The following is a 15272-nucleotide window of genomic DNA, read 5'->3' on the forward strand; positions in this document are numbered from 1 at the left end:
GAGACATATGATTCTCAGGGGGCTTGGCAGGGTAGATGCTGAGAGGTTGTTTTCCCTTTGGGAGAATCGAGGACCAAAAGGCATAAGCTTTTAAGGTGTCGCCCATTTAAGACAAAGATGAGGAGGAATTTCTTCTCTCAGAGGGTAGTGTATCTGTGGATTTCTTTATCATAGAGGGCTGTAGATGGTGGGTCACTAAGCAAGGGAATCAAGGGTTATAGGGAATAAGATGGGAAAGTGGAGTTGAGGACTATCATATCAGATCAGCCATGATTTCATTGAATGGTGGAATAGATTCAATGGGTCGAATGGCCTGCTTCTGCTCCTAAGTCATATGGTCTTATGGTTTATAGCAGAGGGTGCACTAGCCTGCCATCTTTCTTGTGGGTTGAGACTCGAGGTCCCACAGGCTCAACCTCTTCAGAAAATCCCTCCATATCTGGGCTCCCACCTGCATGAGCATCCTGTGCCCAATGGAGGCCCATTCTTCATCGGTTCCCCACCCTCTGCCCTCCTGAACGTGGTTCTCCACCACCCCTCCTTGCCCAGGCCTGCCAGAGTAGCCCCAACAGAAGATCCCAACTTAATTTCTCATCCGATTCCATCGACAATCATTGTTAGAGACTTCACTGCAGTCCCAGGAGTGACCACTGCTTGCCCCTGGTGCTGTTGGGACACGACAACTACTGGACCTCTGATGACCAGGTGCCCTCCCAGATGAGACAGAGTCCGACCCTGAGCCAATTAAAATAGCTATAAGATCACTGCGGGATGACCAGGCCAAGGGGAGGCGTGCTCAGCCCTGGCATTTCAGCCAAGTAAGAAGTTTAACAACACCAGGTTAAAGTCCAACAGGTTTATTTGGTAGCAAAAGCCACACAAGCTTTCAGAGCTCCAAGCCCCTTCTTCAGGTGAGGCTCCCCGCTTGGAGCTCTGAAAGCTTGTGTGGCTTTTGCTACCAAATGAACCTGTTGGCCTTTAACCTGGTGTTGTTAAACTTCTTACTGTGTTTACCCCAGTCCACGCTGGCATCTCCACATCATTTCAGCCAAGGTCAGAGCCACTGCCTCCATGTAAAGGATATATAGCATTCTCAGGGGGCTCAACAGTGTAGATGCTGAGAGGTTGTTTCCCCTTGGGGGGGGTCTAGGACCACAGGGCATAACTTCAGAGTAAGACGTCACCCATTTAAGACAGAGATGAAGAGGAATTTATTCTCTCAGAAGGTAGTGAATCTGTGACTTTTTTTTTAAATCACAGGAGGTTGTAGAGGCTGGGTCATTATGTATGTTCAAGGCTGAGACAGACAGCTTTTTAATCAGTAAAGGCATCAAGGGTTATGGGGATAAGGCGGGAAAATGAAGTTGAGGATTATCATAACAAATCAGTCATGTTCTCATTGAATTGTGGAGCTGATTCAATGGGTTGAATGGCCCACTTCTGTTCCTATGTCTCATGGTCAGAACTGCTTGGTTGGTGACAAATGGAGTCACGATCATTTTACAATGTTACCTTTGGCTTCCAAATGTCAAAAGTCTTTTCAGGACTTAGTGGGTTAATGGCCTTCTTGAAACAATCACGACTAACAGTAACACCTGCCATACAGAATGGCTGTCTAACATAGAACGTAGAACAGTACAACACAGTACAGGCCCTTCGGCCCACGATGTTGTGCCGAACCTTTTCCGAAACCAAGATCAAGCTATCCCACTCCCTATCATTCTAGTGTGCTCCATGTGCCTATCCAATAACCGCTTGAAAGTTCCTAAAGTGTCCGACTCCACTATCACAGCAGGCAGTCCATTCCACACCCCAACCACTCTCTGAGTAAAGAACCTACCTCGTACATCCCTCCTGTATCTTCCACCACGAACCTTATAGTTATGCCCCCTAGTAACAGCTACATCCACCCGAGGAAATAGTCTCTGAACATCCACTCTATCTATCCCCCTCATCATCTTATAAACCTCTATTAAGTCGCCTCTCAACCTCCTCCGCTCTAAAGAGAAAAGCCCAAGTTCCCTCAACCTTTCCTCATAAGACCTACCCTCCAAACCAGGCAGCATCCTGGTAAATCTCCTTTGCACTCTTTCCAGTGCTTCCACATCCTTCTTATAGTGAGGTGACCAGAACTGCACACAATATTCCAAATGTGGACTCACCAAGGTCCTGTACAGTTGCAGCATAACCCCACGGCTCTTAAACTCCAACCCCCTGTTAATAAATGCTAACACACTATAGGCCTTCTTCACAGCTCTATCCACTTGAGTGGCAACCTTCAGAGATCTGTGGATATGAACCCCAAGATCTTTCTGTTCCTCCACAATCCTCAGAACCCTACCTTTGACCCTGTAATCCGCATTCAAGTTTGTCCTACCAAAATGAATCACCTCGCACTTATCAGGGTTAAACTCCATCTGCCATTTTTCGGCCCAGCTCTGCATCCTATCAATGTCTCTTTGCAGCCTACAACAGCCCTCCACCTCATCCACTACTCCACCAATCTTGGTGTCATCCGCAAATTTACTGATCCACCCTTCAGCCCCCTCCTCCAAGTCATTTATAAAAATCACAAATAGCAGAGGACCCAGCACTGATCCTTGTGGTATACTGCTGGTAACTGGTCTCCAGTCTGAAAATTTTCCATCCACCACCACCCTCTGTCTTCTAGGAGATAGCCAGTTACTTATCCAATCGGCCAAATTTCCCTCTATCCCACACCTCCTTACTTTATTCATGAGCCGACCATGGGGGACCTTATCAAACGCCTTACTAAAATCCATGTATATGACATCAACTGCTCTACCTTCATCGACACACTTAGTTACCTCCTCAAAAAATTCAATCAAATTTGTGAGGCAAGACTTACTCTTCACGAATCCGTGTCGACTATCCCGGATTAAGCTGCATCTTTCTAAATGGTCGTAAATCCTATCCCTCAGGACCTTTTCCATTAACTTACCGACCACCGAAGTAAGACTAACCGGCCTATAATTACCAGGGTCATTTCTATTCCCTTTCTTAAACAGAGGAACAACATTCGCTACTCTCCAGTCCTCTGGCACCATCTCCATGGACAGTGAGGACCCAAAGATCAAAGCCAAAGCCTCTGCAATCTCATCCCTTGCCTCCCAAAGAATCCTAGGATATATCTCATCTGGCCCAGGGGACTCATCGACCTTCAGGTTTTTCAAAATTGCTGATACATCTTCCCTCAGAACATCTGCCTCCTCCAGCCTATATCACACTCTCATCCTCAAAAAATATGACAAAATAATAACAAACCAAGTTTCTCGGAGACAACATCAGTCTAGGTGCCGTGTTGTGTGCAGCATGTTTCTGAATGTAGAGAGAACCATAGAAGTGATATAGCACAGAAGTGGGCTATTGGGCCCCTCTTATCCATGCTGACCCAAAGACATCCAGGTGCCCTTTCTAATCCCATCTTCTGCACCTGGCCCATAGCCCTGCAGCTTACACCACCGATCCAGATACTCCTAAAAAGCAGTTTAGGGTCTCTGCTTCTACCATCAACTCAGGCAGTGAATTCCAGACACCCACCACCCTCTGCATAAAAAACATTTTCCTCATGTCCGCTCTAAACCTTCTGTCACTTAACTTAATCTATGAGCCAGGCCTTTTGAACTTTCTGCCAAGGGAAACAGGTTCCTCCTGTCTATGCTATCTCTCCCCCTCAAAATTTTGTGTACCCTAATCATGTCATCCCTCAGCCATCTCTGTTCTGAGGAAAACAACCTCATCCTCTCCAATCTCTCCTTGTAGCTACAATTCTCCAGCCCTGGCAATATTCTAGTAAACCTCCTCTGTACTCTCTCCTGAGCAATTATGTCCTTCCTGTAATGTGATGACCAGAACTGCACACAATACTCCAGTTATTGCCTCATCAGTGCCTTATACAGTTCCATCATCATATTCCGAATTTTTGTCTTTTATACCTCTGCCAATGAAGGACAGCATTCCAGCTCTGACAAATGGTCATGTAGATGCCAAACATGGCTCTATTCTCTCCCCACCGATGCTCTCAGATCTGCTGAGATTTTCCAGAATTTTCTGGTTTTGTTAGCACTCCATATGCCTTTTTTACAATCTTATCTACATGTACTGCTGCCTTTAGGGCCTGTGCACTTGCATGCCATCATTTTCCACACAGCATTTTCAGTACACAGAGGGAAGATAAATTTCTATTTTTTAATGAGTAAAATTCGCTCTCATGGTGAAGTAAGTACAAGCCTAAGATTCTTCCAGGAGAGGAACTGACCTGACACCTGTCCAACAGGAGTGTCGCTCACTTTATTTTCTTTGATTGATTTTCAATTAAAGTTGCATTATATTGTTGAATATTATTATTTGTGACTTCTCCATTCAAGGGTCCTCCAAGACCACAAGATGTGAGTTAAGCATTTCCAACCTACAACCACCTCTTTGCCTTGTCAGCCCTGAGCTCATCAGGTGAGGGTGTTAACACTGAGGAATGGAACATCAGTTACTTCAGGCAAGCATTGCCAGCATCATGATAAATCATGCTGCTCACTTGGAAAGCCAATGCAGGCACAATGGGCCAAATGGCCTCCTTCTGCACCCTAAAAATTTGGTGATATTCCTGGTCAAGTACAGTGCAGTGTGGAGCACAGCACCCTGCGGCCCTGATAATACATCTGGGGAAAGATTTTCCCACCGGTTTTTGGGTGCATTTAATCAGGTGAATTTCCGGCACTCTGTGCTTCACAAAGTCTGCCTGGGGATTCACGCTGGCAATCGGCTGGACACAAGCAGCACAGCGGGCCAGGAAAATCGTGCCCCTGGACTCCAAATTCAGACAAATACAACCTATCCCACCAGGGTAACCTTTTCTCCATATCTGAGACTCATCATCACTTGGCCTTTGTAGTGATCATCAATTTGTGCTGAATTAAGGGCAGCCGTGTGTTGTAAGTGGTTTTCTCCATAATTCAGAATCTGCATTGAATTCCCCGAGATCTGTAAGGATTGGTACAGGCAGGCAGAGCCTTGTGTCCTTTCACTTTGGACTGGAACCAAACTGTAATCCACGTGGTATATGATGCAACCAAATGGAACCCCAGTAAACCAGTCACTTTTTCTTTCTTAGGGATAGTGTTTGCTGGAGCCATTGCAGGCTTACCTGATGAAGGCAACATGTTTACAGGTGGTTGTATACAGAGTGCGAGTTCAACATATCCTCTCTACCAGATTCCGGAGTTGCAAGAACCAACAAGGACATTCAAGAAGCAAAAGTGTTAAAATCAGGGTGCTACTAGGAGTCAGATTTATAATCAAAAAAGACAAGGTAGATCACTAAATCAAGACTTGGCAGGTCTGCAGAGAGTACAAAGAGGAGCAACTAGATTGATCTCAAGTGTAGAGGCGTGAGAGTATAATCTCGGTTGACATTTCAGTTGAATTGAGGGAGTGTTGCATTGTCAGACTGCCATCTTTCCGATGAGCTGTTAAAGGTCCTGTCTGTCTAGCTAGATGGCAGCTATCGAAACAGGGCAGTCCCCCATGTCCTGGGCCCGCATCATGAAAGACAGACAAATTAATCATTCATCTCCTGGCTGTTTTTGAAACCTTCCTGTGTTGCAACACTGGCTGCTGTGTTTGCCAATATTAACTACAATGACTCTATTTCAAAAACATAGCGTGTTGGCTGTGTCAGTTTGGGATGTCCCGTGATTGTATAACACACTGCACAAAGAGATACAGAAGTCTGAGGTCACGTACCAACCGACTCAAGAACAGCTTCTTCCCAGACCTTTGAATGGACTTACCTCGCATTAAGATGATCTTTCTCTACACCCTAGCTATGACTATAACACTACATTCTGCACCCCCTCCTTTCCTTCCCTATGTATGGTATGCTTTGACTGTATAGCATGCAAAAAACAATACTTTTCACTGTATACTAATAAATGTGACAATAATAAATCAAATCAAACAAATGCAAACTCTTTCTGAGGCAATACTGGAAACATTTAGCTTTAAAATGACTGGCAGGGCGGGGGCTCAACTAAGTATAAATAATATGAAATTGTAGACTTAAATCAAACACAGATTATTACCTCAAAGATATTCAACAACCAAAAATACAGAAACAAATTAGTGAAAATTGGGAACAGCAATGCTGGGGAAAAGATTATTTTTCATATAAAGTTAAGAAATTGGAACACTGTTGGAAAAAGGAGATAGAAGCATAAACAATGAGGGTTTTCAGAATACAATGGCATGCCAAGATAGGAGAGTTAATGTATTAGGGGGAATAGACATCAATTGGGTGAATGGCTTTGTATTAAGTTCAGAATAAACGATTGTATTATCTTGTAAATTGTGTCAGGTACTATCTCGAGTCAATTTGCTACTGAGCAACGTTACATGAGTCTTCAGCTCTGAAGAGAGGCTGGGGAGACTGGAGTTGCTGTCCTTGGAGAAGAGAAGGCTGAAGGGGGGACCTGATTGAGGTGTACAAGATTATGTGGGATATAGATAGGGTGGATTGGGAGAAACTTTCCCCCTTAGCAGAGGGATCAATAACCAGGGAGCATAGATTTATGGTATGGGGCAGGAGATTTAGAGGGGATTTGAAGAAAATCTTTTTCACTCAGAGGGTGGTGGGAGTCTGAAACTCGCTCCCTGAAAGGGTGGTAGCGGCAGGAACCCTCACAACATTTAAGTATTTAGATGAGCACCTGTAATGTCAAAGCGTATAAGGATACACGCCAAGTGCTGGAAAATGGGATTAGAATAGGTAAGTTCTTGATAGCCAGCACAGACACGATGGGCTGAAGGACCTCTTTTTGTGCTGTAGAACTTAATGGAACATCAATAAACACCATCAGGTTGAGCGAAGGGCAAAGTATCTGCATTGGCTTAATTATCCTCAGCATTAATATACTCATGTCAGAGATACAACTGAGTGAGACCAAAGCAAAAGATATCCCATGGCTACTTCGTCCTTGTTCTCCACAACAGGTTCTCTGTGAAAGCTCAATGCAGAGGCAGTAAATTGGCATCATTGGATTGGAGATCCATCCAGTGACCCCTCTGCCCTACATTTCTCTAGGAACAACCACAGTGCTAGCACAGGGCAAACTTCCTCCATCCTCCAAGAGCATGACTTGAGTGTCTGATGAAGCTTACAACAGAGCTTTGGATTCAGGAAGATGCTAGGAGTGAGATTTGTGATCAGAGTAACGTCAAGTGCAAACTCATTCATGTATGATGGGTGAATAGAATAATGGGACTTAATGGGCTATCCATTTTTTAAAATTTCATTTTTCAAATACTGTACTTATCCAATTCTCTTCATAAACAATGAACAGAAGGAATAGGAGCAGAAGTAGACTTTAAGGCCTGTCAAGCCTGCTCCACCATTCAATATGATTTTGGCTGATCCTGGGCTTCAACTCCGTTTTCCCAATCACTCCCCGCATCCCTTAATTACCTGAGACCAAAATCTGTCTATCCCAGCCTTAAATACATTAAACAACAGAACATCCACAATCCCCTGGGGATACAGAATTCCAAAGATTCACAACCCTTTGAGAGAAGGAATCCCAGTCCTAAATGATCGGCCCCTTATCCTGAGACTGTGCTTTAGACTCCCCGACCAGTGGAAACAAACTCTCAGCATCTACCATGTTACAATTTTCGCCCCTAAAGCCACTTGTGATAAAAGAAACCCCATGTTTTCCTTAATTTGTTTTCAGGATTTGGACATCAATGAATAGACCAACTTTTACTGGTAGTGGCAGGCCTTATTCTTTGTAGCAGTTTGACAGAACTGGGTGTCGTGCTCGGCTTATTCAGAGGGCAGTTAACAATCAACCATAGAATCCCTACAATCCAGAAAGAGGCCATCCAGTCCATCGAGACTGCACCCACTGTCCAAAAGAGCATCCCACCCAGGCCATCCCCTCTGCCCTATATCTGAAACACGTTTACCATAATCCCCATACCTTCATATCATTGGAGTGTGGGGAGAAACCGGAGCACCTGGAGAAAACCCACACAGACATGGGGAGAACGTGCAAACTACTCACAGAGTCACCCATGGCTGGAATTGAACCCGGGTCCCTGACACTCTGAAGCAGCAGTAATAACCGTATTGGCGTGGGGTTGGAGTCACTGGCTAGACAGGACAAGGACAGGTTTCCTTCCCCAAATAATCTAAATGAACCTTTGGATTTTTAGGACAATCTAATTTTTACTGACCATATGTCTTTTTCAATTTGAACATTTTTTAAATCATGCATGCAAATTCTCCAAGTGGCACGGAGGGATTTGAAGCCCCATTTTCTGGACTATTGGTCCAGTGTTCTGGGTTACAAAGTGAGGGTAGGTTATCTCGACGTAGAATCATAGAGCAGTAGAGTGCAGGAGGCTATTCAGCCCATCAATTCTGTGTCTGCTCTTTGGAATAAGTCTAGTGATACTTACTCCCACACTCTTTCTCCAGATCCCTCCAATATTTTTCTTTGTCAAAGATTCATCCAATGCATTTCAACAATAACACTGATTTTGTTGTCACTATCCGATCAGGCAGCACATTCCCAATCTGAGTTTAGTAAAAAGAAAAATCTTTCTGCTCATGTCACCTTCAGTTTTGGTTGCGAATTATCTTAGATCTGCGCCCTCTGATTATTCAGCCTAGAGCCACTGCAAACAGTTTCTTCTGATGTACTGTCTAAACCGTACATGATTTTAAACATTTCGATCTAATCTCCTCTTTGTTTCTGCACTCAAAGAGAACAACCACAGCTTTGCCGAGCATGGATAAGATGGGCCGAATGGCCTCCTTCCGTGCTGTAACTTTTATGTGGTTCTCCAGTCTATTCATATACTGGTAGTGCCTCATTTCTGCAACATATAGTCAAGTGTCTTCAAGGACTAGTCTAATATTAGATCAATGTTTGTTGCTCAGAGTTTCAGATCGATTGGGAAGTTTCAGTGAAAAGTCAATAATCAATCATCACTTTTCCTCCTCTGTTGTGCTCAATGTGGGAGGTAGCTGACATGACAAACGTTAGGGAGCCATAAAATCTTCAATGCTTTATTGAATAACAATAAATAAAAAAGTTCATAAAATTAAACTGGAACTGGCCTACAAAATACTGACATATTGAAAAGGCACCATTACTGAGCGCGGTCTCTGCCTTCCTCTGATTCTAGCCTCTTGTGCACTCCGCTCTCACTTCACTTTACTGTACCTTCATCCCCCGAGTCCCTAAACTCCAGAAACCCCTCCTTAAACCATTTCATTCATCTACCTCCTTCTCCTTTACAACAGTCTTTAAAACCTTCCTCTTTGACCAAACTGCCCTTATAATTGTCTTGGGATCCATTTTTTATCCAGTTACATTCTGTTGAAGCACCTTGTGACCTTTAACTATGTCAAAAGTTGCCATATAAATGCAAGACGTTGTTGTGTTTACAAACTGCTTTAGAAGTGAAAACAATTCTGATTTTACATACACGACGGGGATGTTTTTCTTCATAATTCTCTCCCCTCCAAATACCCTCATCTATATATGGGGGCATTGCTCTATGTAAATCAGGTATGCGCCATTCTCTTTGTTAATATTGTGAAAGTCCAGATAGCAATTTGTCAGTGTGGCTTTTCACCATTTAGAGCATCATAATTTAATTTCATCATCTTCTGAACCCAACATTGACTCGTGCCTAATGGTGAATGATGGACAGCAAGGTTGAGTCTACTCTCTTGAGTCAGTTGTAGTATTTCAGCTGCTCCTTTGTCTGTGATGCATTAACGCAGCTAGAAAACACGCAGGGTGGGATTTTCCAACCGTTCTCGGGATCTTCCGGCCCCACTGAAGACAAAGCCCTGGTAGCAAAGGGTGCAAACAACAGGAAAGCCCGCTGACAGCAGTGGGACTGAAGGATCCCACCACTGGCCAATGGCAGGCTTCCTCCGCTGCTACAAAACATGCCTCAGGGTGGTGGAATCCCTCCTGCATACTCTCCTTCAAGCCAACTTCCCTCTAACCATTCAGAATGGTAACATTTTTAGAACTGTCACATCATGAATGGCATGGTTAGCTGCCCCCTCATTCTCACCAAGGTTAGACTCAAAAGCTTCCAGTGTGCATCTCAATGCCAATTGCTGTGCCTTAGTGAAAATGATGTGGAGATGCCGGTGTTGGACTGGGGTGAACACAGTAAGAAGTCTCACAACACCAGGTTAAAGTCCAACAGGTTTATTTGGTAGCAAATACCATAAGCTTTCGGAGCACTGCTCCTTCGTCAGATGGAGTGGAAATCTGCCTTTATCTGCAGATCTGCAGATTTCCACTCCATCTGACGAAGGAGCAGTGCTCCAAAAGCTTATGGTATTTGCTACCAAATAAACCTGTTGGACTTTAACCTGGTGTTGTGAGACTCCTTAGTGAAAAGACATACACACAATCATACACACAATGACATATAATGACACAGTACCTTTGAATTTGTGCAGCACAGCCCAAAGTTCAGCGATGTCTGTAGCAAAGGTGATATCCGTGTCAAGAACAATGACCCGTTCCAGCGAAGCAGGCAGAGTCTTGGTGAGAACCAGTTTCATCAGTCCATATATCCCTGAGTAATGCTTGTTTGGAATCCATGAGACTTCTGGCTGAAGGGCAAATACAAATTGGTTTAAATTCATTTTGAATAATCATCAATTTCAGAGGACACCCCATAGCAAATCTACTAGCACAAGTGCTTAGAAGGTGTACATCCATTGTGTGTATACTGACAGGAGCTGGAACAACTATGCCAGGCCAGTTAATCACATCAGAAGGCCTCTGCGGTTCCAAGTCTTGGAGCAATTTGCTCTCTCTGCTGTGGTCTGGAATGATTCAGCCTGAAATACCACTACTATCCAATCTACCTTGCTACACTGCAGTTATACTATTGTTTAAATAAAAAAGGGTGGGAAGAGGTCTATGTGAAGTATAAACAGTACAAAGAGCCGTTACAATATTTTATGTTTCATTGCAAATCATCTGCTCCATCCCCACTCTGGCCCACCACCCTCAGGTATCTGGAAACCCATGCATGATGCTGCTGGCCTGGATTACCCAGATCCGGGGTTGCCAATTCTCCAGGATTGGCCTGGAGTCTGCAAGCAATTGAAAATTAATCTCCAGGACACTGGTGTGTGCAACCCTGGAGAAAAATCATTAGATTAAAAAAATGCTTTTGTTTGTAATTTTCTTTGAACATTTCTCCTTACCAGATATAATAATATTGAAAATGGGAGACAAAAAGACTGTTTGACTGACGGCCAAGCATCATCCAATTGGGTAATGAGTCCTTTTGCTTTCCAGTCAGTGTAGGAAGGCAGTGCGTCACAAGGATGGATGTATTGGCCGACTAATGGCTGGAGTGTGGGGATTAGTCATGTGATGAAACCTCCAGATATACATTTAATCACAGGTGGCAACCCTACGCAGATCCTAGCAATGAAATGATCTTGATTGTAAAATATTGCCCTCTCTGAGATCTAACATTTTATTCCTGCAGTAAGGCCAGTCAGTGGGTGCTATTTGAACTCAGGTTCCCCCAGTCCCCATAAACAATTAAACTCCAGTAAAGTAAAACTATGAGTTGTATAACGCTGCTTATTCTTGTACCTGGTCTTCACGTGGCAACTGCCCCATCCTAGTGTTGACAATTGCTTTGTATGGGGAGAACGGGGCCTGGCAACCCATTGCTGTATGGGAGAATGGGGCTTTTAGCCCAGCACTATAGGAGGGAACGGAGCCTTCAGCCCAGTGCTCTATGCGGAGAATAGCGCCTTTAGCTCAGCACTATATAGAGAGAATGGGGCCTACTGCCTAGTGCTATATGGGGAGAACGAGGCCTGCAGCCCAGCTTTGTATCTGTGTCCCAACATTTGGGTATTGCAACATTTTGGAAAATGGCCTTTCATGAAAAAGTTGCAGAATGACATTTGTACACAAGGCTCTTCAAGCCTGCTGTATAATTCAATGAGATCATAGCTGGGCTGGTTGTGGTCTCAACTTTACTTTTGTACCTCCCCCCATAACTCTTGACTCTCTTGTCTATCAAAAATCTGTCTAACACAGGCTTGAATAGGCTCAATGCCTCAACCTTCACTGCTTTCTGGGGAAGAGAATTCCACTTGATAATGACCCTCTGAGTCTAAAGATTTCTCCTTATCTCCACCTTAAACGGTAGACCTCCTATTCATAAATTGTGTTCCTTTCCCTTCCAAGTGGAACCATTCTCTGAGTATCTACCTTATTAAGTCCTCTCAGGATTTTGTATATTCAAAAAAAGTCACCTCTCATTCTTTTAAACGCCAGTGGGCATAGGCCCAACATGTCCAACCTTTCCTCATAAGATAGACCCTTCATCCCAGGAACAATTCCAGTGAGCCTTTGCTGAACAGCAACTAACGCAATTGTATCTTTATTCAAAAAAGGCTCCATAAACCTTAATGTCTAACAAAAATCTATCAACTTCAGTTCATTTGATCTCAAACCTTAACAGCTTCTTTCAGAGCGAGTTCCAGATTTCCATTAATACTTTGTGTCTGGAATTGTTTCCTGATATCACCTATAATGGCCTCATTCTAATTTTAAGTCTTCTCCTTGATCTGGACTCTCCTACCAGAGGAATAATTTCTATCCATTGACCCTGTTAAATCCTTTAATCATCCAAATATCTCAGTTAGATCACCCTTTAATCTATATTCAAAAGAATGCAGGTATAATCAATCCAAATTGTCTTCATAATTTGAACAAATGAATTAGGAGCAGGAGTAGCCCCTCGAGCCTGCCCCGGCATTCAATAAGATCATGGCTGATCTGATTATAACCTCACTCCACATCTGCAGGTCACCTTTCACCTTCTTGTTAATCAAGAATCCAACTAGCTTTGCCTTAAAAATATTCAAAGAATCTGCTTCCACTGCTTTTTGAGGAAGAGAGTCCCAAAGACTGGAGACCCTCTGAGAGAAAAAAAATCTCCTCAGCTCTGTCTTAAATGAATGAGCCCTTAATTGTAAACTAGTTCTAGAATATATAGAATAACCTCAGCCTCTAGTTCTGGTATGATTCTAATGAATCAATGCTGCACACCCTCTGAGGCCGATATCTCCTCCCTGAAGTAAAGTGTCCAGAACTGAATGCGGCAACTCGATCTGGGGACTAACAAGAGTTTTTTTATAACTGGATTATAACTTCCACTCCTTTTATTTATTGTGGTCCATTTATTAAAATCATATGTTTGCCTGGGCAATGAGAACCTAATTGCTGGTACTAAGGATGTTCCTGTTGGCACAGGACTGCTATCCCCCTTGGTTCAATCCTTCTAAATTATATTGGTGTGACAATCCATCGCTGGAAGTAACTATGGATAGGGTTGAGGGGTGGGAGGTAGGTTGGTGGAGTGTGAAGCTGAGATAAGAAAGAATACATAAACTCTAACCTTCAATTCATCAGCATCATAAAAGTTGACGGTCACTGCCGGAACCATCCACGTCTCAAAGAGATAGCCCAGGATTTGCTTAGCAATGGCATCAGTGATGAAATGGAAATGCAAAGGGTTTCGCCTGAGGGAACAAAATATGGGCGTGTAAATCAGGTGTACTGACACTTCCCAGTCACTGACCGTCTAATTGGCTGGCTGGAACTCCTCACCAGCTTCCAACAGTCCCCCTGATTGGTTGTTTTGACAGTCAATAGACAGAATGACATGCATTTATATAGCACTGGGCACAATCTGGAGACATCTCAAAGCACCTTACAATAAATGAAATACCTTCAGAATGTTGCCATTGTGGTAATAACAGAAATGCACCAATCAATTTGTGCACAGCAAGCTCCCACAGAGAGCAACGTGATAACTTGACAAACTACTACTTCTGATTTTAATTCAGACATAAATGTTGGCCAGGACACTGGGGAGAACTCTGCTGCTCTTTGGCAAATGAATCCACAGCATCCTGCTCGTCTATCTGAAGGGGCAGTTGGACCCTCAGTTTAATATCTCATCTGAAAGATGGCGCCTCAGACAGTGCAGCACTCTCTCAGGACTGCACTGGAGTGTCAGTCTAGATTCTGTGATGAAGTTTCTAGAGTGGGATTTGACTCAGACTCAAGAGTTTACCACTGAGCTACGGGTGGAAATTGATAGATTTCTGATTGCTCATATATTTAAACATAGAAAACATAGAAACCCTACAGTGCAGAAGGAGGCCATTCGGCCCATCGAGTCTGCACCGACCACAATCCCACCCAGGCCCTACCCCCACATATTTTACCTGCTAATCCCTCTAACTACACATCTCAGGGACAATTTTTTTTTTTTTAACCTGGTCAATCAACCTAACCCACACATCTTTGGACTGTGGGAGGAAACCGGAGCACCCGGAGGAAACCCACGCAGACACGAGGAGAATGTGCAAACTCCACACAGACAGTGACCCGAGCCGGGAATCGAACCCGGGACCCTGGAGCTGTGAAGCAGCAGTGCTAACCACTGTGCTACCGTGCCACCCGAACAAAACAATTGCAAAGAAAAATAAAAGCAAACATGTTTTACTGCCCCAGTGATTTTTCTCCGGGATTAATCAAATCCTTGAAGTTAGACAACCCACCCCCTCCACACCACTACCCCCCCATATGTTAACGTCAGCAACCAACATTTTCTTACATGTTAACAATTCACTCAAACTCATTCACAATTGTGTGTGAAGAACATCTGGACATTAGTCCAACATCTGGTCCAATCACTCCCCAATCTCCCCACTATGACTTTCTGAATGTTCATGCAGGGTAGGGGAGACGGGGAGCGAGAGATACAATTACACTTCTCACATTATTAGGGACAGCAGAAGGATAGAAATGGGTTTAGAGGCCTTTCCAAAACCACCATCGATGTCACTCTGCTAGCGACAAGAAAATCACTGTGAAAAGACAATGGTCACAGACACATCTGACAATTGACTGACTGTGCTACCGTGCTACCGGCACGGTAGCACAGTGGTTAGCACTGCTGCTTCACAGCTCCAGGGACCTGGGTTCGATTCCCGGCTTGGGTCACTGTCTGTGTGGAGTTTGCACATTCTCCTCGTGTCTGCGTGGGTTTCCTCCGGGTGCTCCGGTTTCCTCCCACAGTCCAAAGATGTGCGGGTTAGGTTGATTGGCCATGCTAAAATTGTCCTTAGAGTCCTGAGATGCGTAGGTTAGAGGGATTAGTGGGTAAATGTG

At 44.0% G+C, this 15272-nt stretch overlaps 1 protein-coding gene across 3 annotated transcripts in view; it reads right to left on the reverse strand.

Annotated features, from left to right (window-relative positions):
* Nucleotides 1-15272, reverse strand: part of LOC144498711 (xylosyl- and glucuronyltransferase LARGE1) — a 436258-nt gene that overhangs the window by 163672 nt on the left and 257314 nt on the right. For all 3 annotated transcript variants that reach the window (XM_078220258.1, XM_078220260.1, XM_078220259.1), the window contains 2 exons: nucleotides 13489-13612; nucleotides 10492-10663 (listed from right to left, as the gene is read on the reverse strand). In XM_078220258.1, coding sequence (XP_078076384.1) covers nucleotides 10492-10663; nucleotides 13489-13612 — 296 coding nt within the window. The remainder of the gene's footprint in view (nucleotides 1-10491; nucleotides 10664-13488; nucleotides 13613-15272) is intronic.

Source organism: Mustelus asterias, chromosome 9 (assembly GCF_964213995.1).
Source record: "Mustelus asterias chromosome 9, sMusAst1.hap1.1, whole genome shotgun sequence".
In the NCBI taxonomy this organism is placed as follows: Eukaryota; Metazoa; Chordata; class Chondrichthyes; order Carcharhiniformes; family Triakidae; genus Mustelus; species Mustelus asterias.